The sequence below is a fragment of the Meles meles genome, chromosome 9 (assembly GCF_922984935.1).
Source record: "Meles meles chromosome 9, mMelMel3.1 paternal haplotype, whole genome shotgun sequence".
NCBI lineage: Eukaryota > Metazoa > Chordata > Mammalia > Carnivora > Mustelidae > Meles > Meles meles.
In genome coordinates, this window is record NC_060074.1 from 43245084 (window position 1) to 43257647 (window position 12564).

General features: G+C 47.1%; 1 protein-coding gene across 8 annotated transcripts in view; it reads left to right on the plus strand.

Annotated features, from left to right (window-relative positions):
- The window catches only part of AGAP1 (ArfGAP with GTPase domain, ankyrin repeat and PH domain 1), a 517259-nt gene that overhangs the window by 242688 nt on the left and 262007 nt on the right, over positions 1 to 12564 (plus strand). For all 8 annotated transcript variants that reach the window (XM_046018363.1, XM_046018364.1, XM_046018365.1 and 5 more), the window contains 2 exons: positions 7656 to 7783; positions 8941 to 9096. In XM_046018363.1, the coding sequence (XP_045874319.1) occupies positions 7656 to 7783; positions 8941 to 9096 (284 nt within the window). The remainder of the gene's footprint in view (positions 1 to 7655; positions 7784 to 8940; positions 9097 to 12564) is intronic.

The window sequence follows — 12564 nt, forward strand, 5'->3', positions numbered from 1 at the left end:
GGCACCTTCTGGGGCAGCACCAAAGACAGGTGATGTATGCATGGCCTCTTCCTCTGTTGGTGCTTTTAAGATACTTATGTGGAGTAAAATTAGAGTCTCAGGCTAGTTGATTTTTACAAGGGTGTCTGTTATAAACATTTTATGTTTATTATATTTATATTTATATAAATTTATATTTATATTAGATTTAATTAGTAATTAGATAGTAATTTATATTAGATTTATTCATACTTAAATTCCTGTCTCACATTACTTATGGGCTGGGCTTTCCATCCTTTCATTCCTCCCCACCCCCACATTCTTGGCCTCCACGTGCTGCATACAGTTTTCTGCAGTAGCTAAAAAATCATCTTCCTCAGATTTGACTCAGTTCACACTAAATATCCACTTGGCATCTAATTGTGGGTCTTCAGTGTCAGATCGATGTGCTCTTGGAGTGTTGTCCTTGGCTTCTCCCCGCTCCCTGCCAGTTCTCTGCTCCCCAGCACAGCCTGAGTGTGCGGGGCTCACCCCAGAGCCCCACTTACCCTGGAAGAGGCTGTCCGTGTACACAGTTGTGCTAAGGTAGAAGTTGACATTGTAAAGGATGTAATAATGTGGAATACTGAATAGCAAGACATTGCACAGTCTGTCCGTTAGTTACCTCTCTTGCACTGTGCATGGAGTGGGGGTGAGGGGAGGTGAAGGGACAGGCCACCTTGGAGCCTGGTCGCCCAGGACCCGTGCAGGGCGTCTGAGCAAATCTTGAGGGGAGGAGGGCTGCCCAGGGAGCCTTTGAGCAGTTCCAGCAGCGGCCCAGTGGTCTCTGGTGGACAAGCTGGCGCTCTTGGGGTACGAGCTCGTTGACCAGGTCATCCTTCTCTCCTCTCCTGCTTCTGGCCCTGCTTCTGCTGCCTCACAGGTGCCACGTCAAAAGTTCTCGCTAACTGATTAATTCAAGCAAATCATTTAAACCAGAGAAGATACTTCGCTGATTAAATTTACTAATGTTTATTAGACTATGCCAAAAATGTCCTAATCCTTAATGAAACCAAAAAGCTTAATTTCAGATGTTGCGCAAGCCAGGCGGCGCCTTGCAAACAGCCGCTCAGAGGCAGTCCCCCGCCCCTGGCAGGAGGCCGGGCCCCCATGAACCGTCACACGTCGGGCTTGGGGGTGTTCAGTACGTCGTCGTCACTTGAGTGACCGCACGCCGGGCGCTATAGGAACCCAGAACCGCAGCCTTTCCACACGGCCCCGAGCGCGTGCGTGCGGCGTGCGCGTGCGTGCATGTTGCCCCCTGCGCGCGCCGCGGCGTGGCAGTGCGGCGTGAGGAGGCTCCGCGGTAGCCACCCTGGCAGTTGAGGGAACCAGGGTGCGGGGCCTCCCCTGAGGCTCCGGGCGGTGAGCGAAGGTGGGGCTCCAGGCGTGGCTTCCCGGACAGGGTGGGAGGGCGACAGGGCCGTGCTCTGGGCCTCAGTGACCCCGCGCTCCCACCGGGCTTCAGAACGACCACGCCGCGTGACCTGTGCGGCAGGCTGGCGGTCGCCGGGCCGCGAGGTTGGGGGGCCGCGGCGTGGGGTTCGGGAGGGATCCCTGCCCTCTCCGAGGTTCTGAACCGATTTAAAAAGAAGACGAGCGACTCGGGCCCCTGGAAGACCAAATTCCTGCTTTCTGTCGGTAAAGCTGTGCTGCGAACTGAAGCTTGTCTGGGCTTCCCCCTCGGAAACCAGAGCCAGACGGCCTCTTCCCGAGGTTCCAGGCAGTGCGCCGCACCCCCTCCCCACCGCCCGCCCCGAGCTCCGAGCATGCCGGCTCCCACTGCAGGGTTGAGAAGGGACAGCCTGTTGCAGGACAGGTCTTCCCGTGTGGTCCTGCGCCTTTACGGGGGCGCTGGTAAAGAGGCCAGGAGTGCTCGGGCTGTCGGCGTCTCTTTGTGGAAAAAGATTCCAGGAGTGGACGGTCCATTTGGCTGCGAAGCTTCAGGTGTGATGTGTGTCTGCTGGGAGCCGCGAAGGAACTGTGAGCACAACCGCGCTGTGGGAGGACTGGCCTGCAGCAGAATGGGCTTTGGGGGCTGTGGTGGACAGGACTGCTTTGGAAGCCAGTTCAGGAACCAGCCACGGAGGGTGAGGTCTTGGACCAAGGCAGTGGCCATGCAGAGAAATTTGAGATTCGGGTAATAGGATCAGTCACCTATGTCCCTTGTGTCCATCCCTGTTGGGGATGGGGGGTGTCCCATCATGGAGTTAGGTGGCAGGAGGGTGAGGCTCACTTGGGCCACATACACTCTTAAGTACATACCAGGGGAGATATGTGGTTCTGGAATGCAGAAGGGTTCAGAGCAAGGCTGTCCTATAGGCCTGGGAGCCATTGGCATCGAGGTGGAGGAGACTGCCCAGGTGGAGGGCACAGAGGTAAAGAGAAGCTGAAGAGGGCTGTTTGGAAGCACCCAGACATGAAGAGCTAGTGCAGGAGGCTGAGCACCAGACGTTCTGGCTAGAGGAGGCAACTGAAAGTCAGTGTCAGGGAAGCACAAATGAATCAGGAAAGGAGGGAACCATGAGCCATGCCAAATGCTGCCCAGAGGACAAGTGAGATGGTGGCCTCTAGTCAGTCACCAGTGGCCTTGGCAGTGGCAGGCTCCACCCTGGGGATGGAGATGGAGTCAGGTTGCAGTGGTCAGGACAGAGGAACAGTCCAGAGAGTCCCCTGCTGGTAGAGGGCTGACTGGAAACGGAGGTTGGCCAACAGATGGACGGTACCAGCGTCGACTGAGTATCTCCTGGGTGCCAGTCACCAAGCTGCCTTGTTACCCAGATAGAAGATCATGGAGAAGGTGAGGGTACAAAGCAAAAGGATACATAGTTCCTGTTCTTGAAGAGGTAGAATCTTATGGGGACGCTGGTGGGGAAATCTGTTTTATTGCCACGTGGCGTTTTTGCCCCCATGGCAGAGCCACACTGATGGCACCTGAATCCTCCTTTTGCCCCCAGTGCCCCGTCTGCTCTGTCGACCTTGTCTGTGGCACCGGGAGCTGCGCGGGTGAAGTGAGTTACTAGATGGGACTGTGTGGCCCAGATGTAAGCCACAACAACAAGGAGGGTACAGACCCAGGAGAGGCAGGCCTGACTCCCACTGTCACCAGAAGTGTTCTTTCCCTTGTTCAGTGCAAATGATTTAAAAAATAAGGTCAGGGGCGCCTGGGTGGCTCAGTGGGTTAAGCCACTGCCTTCGGCTCAGGTCATGATCTCAGGGTCGTGGGATCGAGTCCCGCATTGGGCTCTCTGCTCAGCAGCGAGCCTGCTTCCCTCTCTCTCTCTCTACCTGCCTCTCTGTCTACTTGTGATCTCTCTCTGTCAAATAAATAAATAAAATCTTTAAAAAAAAAAATAAGGTCAGAGCAGAAATTGGGCATCACGCCAGGGTTTAATGAAATCTTATTTGGGAATGATCAGAGAATCTTATTTTTATCACTAATTAAAGGGGGCTGTTTACAATAGGAAATCTTGTTTGTGGAGCAAGGAAATGTGCAACTCACTTTCCTTGTTGCTGAAGTTTTTGAATAAACTTTTTTTTAGGGACACCTGGGGGGCTCAGATTTTAAGCATCTGCCTTTGGCTCAGGTCATGATCCCAGGGTCCTAGGATTGAGCCCCCGCATCAGGCTTCCTGCTCAGCGGGAAACCTGCTTCTCCCTCTCCTATTCCTGTTTGTGTTCCCTCACTCACTGTCTCTTTTCTCTCTGTCAAATACAAGACATGTAAGATACTTCACTTTTATCTGTCAAATAAATAAATAAGATCTTTAAAAATTAGTAAATAATGAACTTTTAACAAAAGGATGGAAATAAGTATATGAAAGTATAATTGAGTGTGGTTTAAAAAATCATCTCAAAGTCATCACTTATATCAAGTAGGTGCCACCACCAGCCCCCTAGAAGTCCCTTATGCTCTGATTATAGATAGATCTTTTATCTGTTATCCAAATAAAATTTCCCAATTATGGAGGAAGTGCCTTTTAAAACAGCATGGAGCATTAGTACAAAATATATGGATGCTAATGAAATTGGTTAGCAGTGTTGGGTAAAAGAGCAAACATTTCCGTATATGTTGATGACAGCATTTAGGACTTAGGTATAGTTCATGTCACCAAAACTGAGAAAACAGCACCTCCTGATGATAACGATTCCAGATTCTTAGCTCAAGTGATTGTGTTTGTGTTATTCATTTATTCACATCCATGTATTTATTTAAGACATGTAAGAGGAGCACCTGGGTGGCTCAGTGGGTTAAAGCCTCTGCCTTTGGCTCAGGTCATGATCCCAGGGTCCTGGGATTGAGCCCCAAATAGGGCTCTCTGTTCTGCAAGGAGTCTGCTTCCCCCTCTCTCTCTGCCTGCCTCTCTGCCTACTTGTGATCTCTGTCAGATAAATAAATAAAATCTTAAAAAAAAAAAAAAGACATGTAAGATACTTCACTTGTTGAATGAGCAAATGTAGACAAAAACTTGATAGTTAAAAATTGCCCAGCCCCTGTAATCTGGGGTAATACTGATGTTTTAAGTCTCTTAACATTCCAGTGTTGTAAACATCATGAGTAGTTAATGATTGTAGCTCAGGAGAACTGTTCCTTCCTCTGGCATTCCCCTGCCTATGAGTTGTTGGGGAGGGAGACTCATCCATCTGTCCCATCATCTGTCCATCCCTCTCTTCCTCCCTCCTTCCCTCTATCCATCCCTCCTTCCCTTCCTCCATCTCTTTCTCCTTTTCTTCCCTCCCTCCCTCCATCCTAGCTACCCTGGGGCTGGCTCCTATAAGTTCACTTGCTTTAGCAAAGTCATCTGAGAAATGGACCATGGCAGTATCTCAGCAGGCAGTGGTCACGCTAGCCTTTGCACACCTGAATGATTCACCTTGGAAGGTGTTGAAGTGAGGTACACAGAGACTCCACCTCTCAGGTCACATTGTTGGGGCATTCAGCAAGTAACAACGGTGGCACTTAACCAGAGGGGAGACACTGGTTTTCACTCTGGCCGGGAGGATGGCCACACCTTACTAGATAGTCACTTTGCCTTCTCCTTCCTGTCTTTCTGTTCTTACTCTTGAGTCACGTGCTTTCATGGCTCATCATTAAGTTTTCCCCAACTTTTATGGGTTATCCTAAGGCTCTAAAGCAGTCTAATTTTTTTGTTCATTTGATTTGAAGATTATTTATATCTTTTATTTGAGAGAGGGAATGTGACCAGGGTGAGTGGCAGAGGGAGAGGGAGAGCATCTTAAGCAGACTCCATGCCCAGCACGGAGCCTAGCAGTCTATGTATTTTAGAACACAATTATCTGTAAATCATTTCCTTTTGCCAGTTGTTTATCGAGGCAGGAAGACAAAAGTTATGGGGGAGATGGGAAAATGGAATGAATATGAGTGAAAGTTCTAGTAAAGTAAAAACAAGATGCTACAGAAGTTGTCACTTTGGTTTATGTAAATAATGTGGTAGAACAATTAGGAGAATTTTAGTACTTAACAGGCGCCACATGCTTCATACAGCTGTCTGTCACTTGGGGAGAAGCCTCCGTGTAAAAAGATTCTTTTTGGCCATGAGCTTACTCCCTCTAGCCTCCAACCAGAAGAGGTGGAATGGAATGCTCATTTGTACTTGGAGTTTTGTAAAATAAGGATTTTATTTTATTTTTTAAAAGATACTATTTATTTGACACAGAGAGATCTCAAGTAGGCAGAGAGGCAGGCAGAGAGAGAGGGGGAAGCAGGCTCCCCGCTGAGCAAAGAACCTGATGCAGGGCTTGATCCCAGGACCCTGAGATCATGACCTGAGCCAAAGGCAGACACTTAACCGACTGAGCCATCCAGACACCCCAAAATGAGGATTTTATAACACATTTGGCTTGTCCTGGAAAGTTTCTCAGATCTTCCCTTCGTGTAGAAAACACAGAGCTCTCTGGACAGTCTAGCTGCATTCTGTTTGGGCTCTGTGTGCTCTCTGCAAGCTTGAAGATTCTAGCCTGCATGGTCATCCTGTAGAATAGCAGCTCTGAGGCTGGGAGTAAAACAAAAATGCCTCTGCCCTGCTCATCAAAACCCCCTTTTGCTACCTCCTCAGAAAAAAAAAGAAGTACATTGGCAGTTCACCCTGACAGTCATGACTTTTGGTCTTTGGATTTCACTTCACCTGCATGACCCATGTTTTGCAGCTTTTGGAAGCTGAGCTTAGATTTTATTTCTGAGTTCACCTAATGATTTTTAAAATGTTCTGATATACGTCTTCAAAGACCCCAGATCGATACGCCAATGGTTTTGAAATGACAGAATGCTGCGATATTCCTCTGTAATTTAAACATGATTAGCTGATGAAGCTTGTGATCAATACACTGCGGGAAGATAAATTAATTGATATCATCCTTTCGGGATAAGAGGCCCATTGGAGGCGGGATGTAACTAATGAAGCTGCTGCTTCATCCCTGAGAGCCATTTTTTACACCCTGCATTTTCGCTTCATCATATTTACACGATCATTCATTTATAGGAAAGCCATAAGCTGTGGACAGACCAGTTCCCTATTAAAATTTTGTTCATTTGGAAAAGAAACCACAGACACTGTGTGTGCTCCTTTAGTGTTAACAGCCTATCGCTGGGGATGACGGTGTGTTCCTTGGCACAGGCATCTTTAAAAATAGCAGCTCTCGGGACTGAGACAAGGATTGAACACCATTGAACTTCATTACAGCTTGTCCCCAAAGACACACATCTATTCAAACAAAAGCTGCAGTTCTTCTGCAGTGACACCTATTGGTGTGGGCAGAGTTTTCTTATTGTGGACTTCCTTTCCAATTAAAGGCAGCATGCTTTATCAGCGAGCCCATTTGCCAAGAGAAGTTATGGCTGGTTGAATTTAGATTTGTATTGATTAAGATAAACTTCCGATGTGTGTAGTAATGTATTTAAATAAAGTCTTTGATATAATTACATGTCCTTGGCTATAATTCTATGCAGTAGCTTATAAAGTTAAGAGTGATTCTTTAGGCTATGCAAAAAATAGATTTTTGATTTTCAAGGGGGAGAGGTTAGTTAAATTACCTTGTCTCATTTAGGATTATTTTTGCTGCAAGTAACAGGAAAAAAATAATAACATTAGAATAATTTAAACAGGACAGGTGTGTATTTTTGATTGTTTTGTTTGATGGTCAAGGCTGCTGAGGTGGTCTGGGCAGGGCTACCGAGGCTGGAGCCGAAGGGCCAGCTCCTTCTGTCTGGTGCCCCACTACGTGTGGCTTCTGTCCCTAATATGGCTGCAGAGGCTACAGCTTACATCTGTACATTTTCAGCAGCAAGAAAGGAAAAGGTGGAAGGAAGAAATGAGCCAAGGGCAGCCCTCTCAAGGAAAGTTCCTGGAAGCTGCCACATGAGCCCTCTCGACGGTCACCCCCCCGGCCAGCGCTTGCCTATGTGGCCGCACTTAGCCAGGTTGCAGGAGAACAAGGAGGAGGAGGCTCTGGGAAATGCTATCTTTATTCTAGTAATCCTGTGCCCAGCCCAGAGGTGGGAGCTCTGTTACTGCAGAGGAAGGAAGTAGTGGATCGTGGGGACAGCTGATGGTCTCTGCCACATTCCCTGTATTTGGAAACCAGCCTCACATGAATTCCTTTTGTCTCCCATCCACTAGTTGCCCAGAAGATTGTGGCCACGAGGAAGAAGCAGCAGCTGTCCATCGGGCCCTGCAAGTCGCTGCCCAACTCCCCCAGCCACTCATCCGTCTGTTCGGCACAGGTATCCGCTGTGCACATAAGCCAGGTACGTGGGGTGGAAAGGCACAGCAGAACCAGGGAGCGGGCCATTCCCAAGGGTACTCTTAGCCAGTTCTGAGCTGGATGTCTTTTTTTTTTTCCTTTTCCACTTTATAAATAACAGCATGTTGGTAATTGACTGCACATTTCCTTGAGAAACTGCTGTGGCCAAGTGGATTTTATGGGAATCATTCTTCAGTGTTTCCATCTTTGTGCTGCCTGTGTTGTGAGGCATGCTGGTTTGGGCAGAGGCTCCAGGTGTGCGTTGCGCTCTTTGCTTTTGATTTAAATTACCCTGCATTGGTCTTGGTTCTAGTCTGCTCATGGTTTGAACAATTGCAGGTAAACCTCAGTGGCTAATCCCACTATATGCTTAAATTTGGTAGCCCACCTCAACTATAATTACCATCTCCCTTAGGTTACATCTTTCCAGAGTAACATTCTGGCAAATTAATTACTTGGAAGCAAACAAAGTAATTTTCACTTTGAAGAACCAAACCCATAGTCTGCTAAGGAAACCATTGACTTGGTCTGCCTGTGTGTGTTTTTAACTAATATTTCTTGGGCAGGTGTTATATTTGGACTTTTTTAAAAGGCTACAGTGAGAGGGTTTGGTATGCCCCTTCCATTTTTCTTGGGGAAGTCAGTAAGTGATGGATTTACGGTAGGGGCCTATGAAGGTAGACTCAAGGATGTGGATGTCTCCACTGTAGGCATCTCATTTTCTGTGAATCTTTAAATGTCCTTGAAAGTATTCAGATTTTCAGAGTGTGCATTGGGTTCTGTCAAGGCAAACAGCACTTTTTCTGCATCTGGTCTAGAGTCATGGAGTCTTAGGGCCCATTTAGTTCAGCCAACCCCTGCATCTTTCAGAGGAAATAGAACATAATTACATTTTAAACTCCCTTCCCATTTTCGAATCAAATAACAGAGACCTCTCTTTCTCAAGTCACTTTTCTTAGGAAAAAGTACTTTATGAGATGATTGGTATAGTCTACAATGAGACCATCTACTCGATGCTAATCAACTAGCTGAGTCAGAGAAGCTACCCCGCCTGTCATGCAAGTGTAACTTGCTAACTTGTAGCTTACGACCCTGCAAAGGCAGTGACATTAGGTTCCTGGAGCGTGTCATTAATAAAACCTTCGTTTTCCATTGTTTCAGACAAGTAACGGAGGCGGGAGCTTAAGCGACTACTCCTCTTCCGTCCCGTCGACGCCAAGCACCAGCCAGAAGGAACTGCGAATCGACGTCCCTCCCACTGCCAACACACCAACACCTGTCCGGAAGCAGTCTAAGCGCCGCTCCAATCTCTTCACCGTGAGTGTCTGCCCCAGAAGCTTGAGTGAAGAACTTCAATCACTGTGCATCGATTAGTTGCTGGATGGTTTAGTGTTATTTGTAGAATCCAGACTCAGTTAACAAGACTAGCACTGATTTCTTTGGAGGTCTAACAAAATTACAAGAAGCAAGGGTTTGGGCACTGAGGAAAATGTGAATTTCTCTGTGTGCAAGGGGTTCAGATACATTTGTCAAAATGAAGAGTGAGGGGCTGTACGAAGGTATTTATTATCTCGTGGTTGTCCTGGTCTTAGCGACAGACTTGTCACTCTGGGTATGAGATGACAAAACTGCACCAGAATCCCCAGACGTGGGCCTCTAACCTTCCCTGTGGGATGCATCAGCGACTTCGGTGTACGGAAACCGCCTTCTTGGGCTGGGGCTTCTGAGGATTTATCATGGGGGTGGGGAGGTGGGGGTGGCTTCATCACCAGGAGACTTCAGTGTTTCTCAGAGGCTCCTCAACAGGAGGCTCTCCATTGGACTTTTCTTCAGAGTCATTTGTGGAGCATTTTAAACCTGAGGATCATCTCCGTGGGCTTAGGTTTATGAACTCAGAATCTGTAGGTGGGCCCCAGGCATGTACAGTATTTAAAAGCTTACTTGGGCAACGGGGACACACAGAAAAACCCCTAAACTAGCGAGGAGGCAAAAGCACTCCCACCACATCCATTCCCGTGCACCCAGCAGACATAACCAATCAATCATAAGAAGCTCTGCAGCTGAGCCCAGAGCTGCAGGCAGAACTGCTGGCCTGTGATTGGAGTCGTTTGACCTCAGAACGTTTTCCCTCCCGAGACCAGGCGTGTGCATCACAAGTATATCCTTTCAACCAGTGCTTTTGCTCCCTGGGGACACCTGGCAGTTTCTGGAGAAATTCTGAGTTGTTACAACTGGGAGCCAGGTGGAGTCATGGGTAGCACCTGAAGTTGCTGCTAAGTATCCAAAAGCCCAGGTCAGCAGTACAGCACAGAGTCATGTGGTGCCCTGTTTTAAACCATTGGATTTCTCCTTTTGCGTGATTACCGCTGACTTAGATGCAGATGAGTCCAGGATTTCCTGTCTTGAACTAAGGGGGGCTCTGCAGGGGTGGCTGGGAGGCTCAGCTGACTTGTTGCCTTATTCAGAGACAGCATTTCTGATGTTGCATGCGGCTGCCAAGCCTGGTAGACACCCATGCCTTCCCTACCATGTTCGAGGCAGTCTTCCTAGTGGAGAGTTGTAATTGCCAAGATCTGCTGCCGACAGACCGTCCCCTTTCCTTTGCTGCCTGCCCTCTGCCACGTCGGTTCTGACCGACACTGTTGCTGTGGGTGCAGGGTAAGGAGCAGACAGACCAGACCCAGACCCCAGCCTCCTGGGGTCCCTGCTTAGCCTCCCTGGGCCGGATATGGCAGCATTCTCTGTGAGTCGTGCTGCTGGAAGAATCTCCCATGGGGTAAGGGGTCTTAGTGGCATGGATTTCAATTTTGTGTCTCCACCCTTGCAGCTGTGAAAAGAATTATGACAGTGCTAATAAGCAAAAGCAGTTGTAGGACTGTGTGACCCACTGGGAGGGAGGTGTTCAGCCTTCTACAAGATGCAGGGGAATGCGTGATTTGGTTATAAACTCCTCTGTGATAATAAGAGGCTTTCTTGTGAAATGTTTCACACACCAAGAATTAACAGCAGTTCCCAGTGCGCCCAACACTGGCAGCACTTGGCAACACCCAGGCCGGGGTGGGGGGGGTGGGGGGGGGGGGAGGAGAACATGCAGGCTCACCATACTTTCCAGGGGTTGCGTGTACTGGTCATCAGCTTTGGTTTCCATTCTAAGGAAGAGGTGAGAAGCCAGGAAGTCTCTTTAAAAATAGGGCTGTTTGGAAAGAGCTGTAGCATATACCCATTCCTACTCTTTAAAGAGTGGCTCTGGAATTGGAATGTGCCAGAAAACATTATCCTGGACCCTGCCCACTAGGTAACCATGACAACCCAGGTTGCATACAAAGGAGAAACTTTAAGGCAGGAAGAATCAAAAATATTAAGAACTCTGTTAATAAATACTTCCTTCCCCACTTCTGTCTGCGGAGACCAGTTTTCCTGTCTGTCAGGAATATTCCTTGCCAGAGTCAACCTACATTCAAAACAAAGTGTTTTTGGAGAAGAAGGAGGGGCCGGAGGAGAACAGAAGTGAGGCATAAGGCCTTCCCCTCCTTCTCCAGGCCAAGCACGAGTGTGCATGCAGCGTGCAGGCATCCAAGAAGAGGCCAGGGCCCCCAGCGGCCCAGACTGGGCTGGGCAGGTGCAGAGCCAATAAAAACTGATCCTTACGGTTACTGAAAATCTCCACTAATTATGTCATAATTAATGTATCTAATAGTGGAAAAGCCTCCCTGTGAACCTGTACACGATCACTCCTTACTCTCTTTCCCTTTCAGTGTTGGAAAACAGCTGGAGAGTACCATTTTAGAAACTGAGTCCAGCCGTGCAGCAGTTCTTAAAGGGAATAGAAATTTGGGGCTATGAGGGAAGCAAACACTGCAGTGGATTTACACCATGGCATTTAAGGAAAAAGGTTAAAATCCCAGGGCGTGACCCAAGTGTTGATGTTGAACAAAACGGTGGTGGTGGTGGTGATGGTGACTTGTGGGTATTTTTAAGTTCAAGATCTTAGAAATAGGAGCTCCACTAGATGTCAGTGTCATCCAAGGAATGAGAAGAGGCAAATTAGTTTTGAAATTGTAGCAATTAAGAAATTAAATTCTCGTTATTACTGGTTTGTACCTATTCTTAAATATTTAAAATTCATAGATTCTTCATCCCTGGAAGTTGTTGGTAATTATTGGCTAAAATTGGGGAAACGTATTTATTCAAAAGCATCTAGTAGGAGGACACATGTGCCATCGGCCGAACAATCTTAGTGAGTAAAATTCCATGCAGACTGCAGCTGTACCACCCAGATGAAGGAGCTCTATCCACCTTATTTATTAGACCGCCATAAAGAGGCCAGAGTTAATTAAGTGGTACACACATCATTTTTCAAATACCACGCTTATAAATTTTATAAAGTAGACCTGTAATGTACCACTCTGGGCTCACGTTTTGCATTCCCAGATGTTTATTTGCATATACACACGTTTTTAGACAAAAATCATATGCACTCTTAACAAATTACAGTAAACTTCAGATTGCTCCCCTAGTAGCAAATTGTTATATTTATAGTAGGAATTAATCAAAAGCTTAGTTATATCTTATTTTGCTCATTTCTTTGAAAAAAATCATTGTTTTGAGAAAAATTTAATTTAAAAGGCTATGTCCATTCCATTTTTGGTTTTGTAACCAAAACCAAAGTGGGTTCTTAGGACAACTAATTTAGTGTAGTTGTCCTAATGTACATGTGGTTAAAAAGTTTTATTAGAAAATATTTTTATGCAGAGGCAGGAATAAAAAACATAGGCACGTACTTCC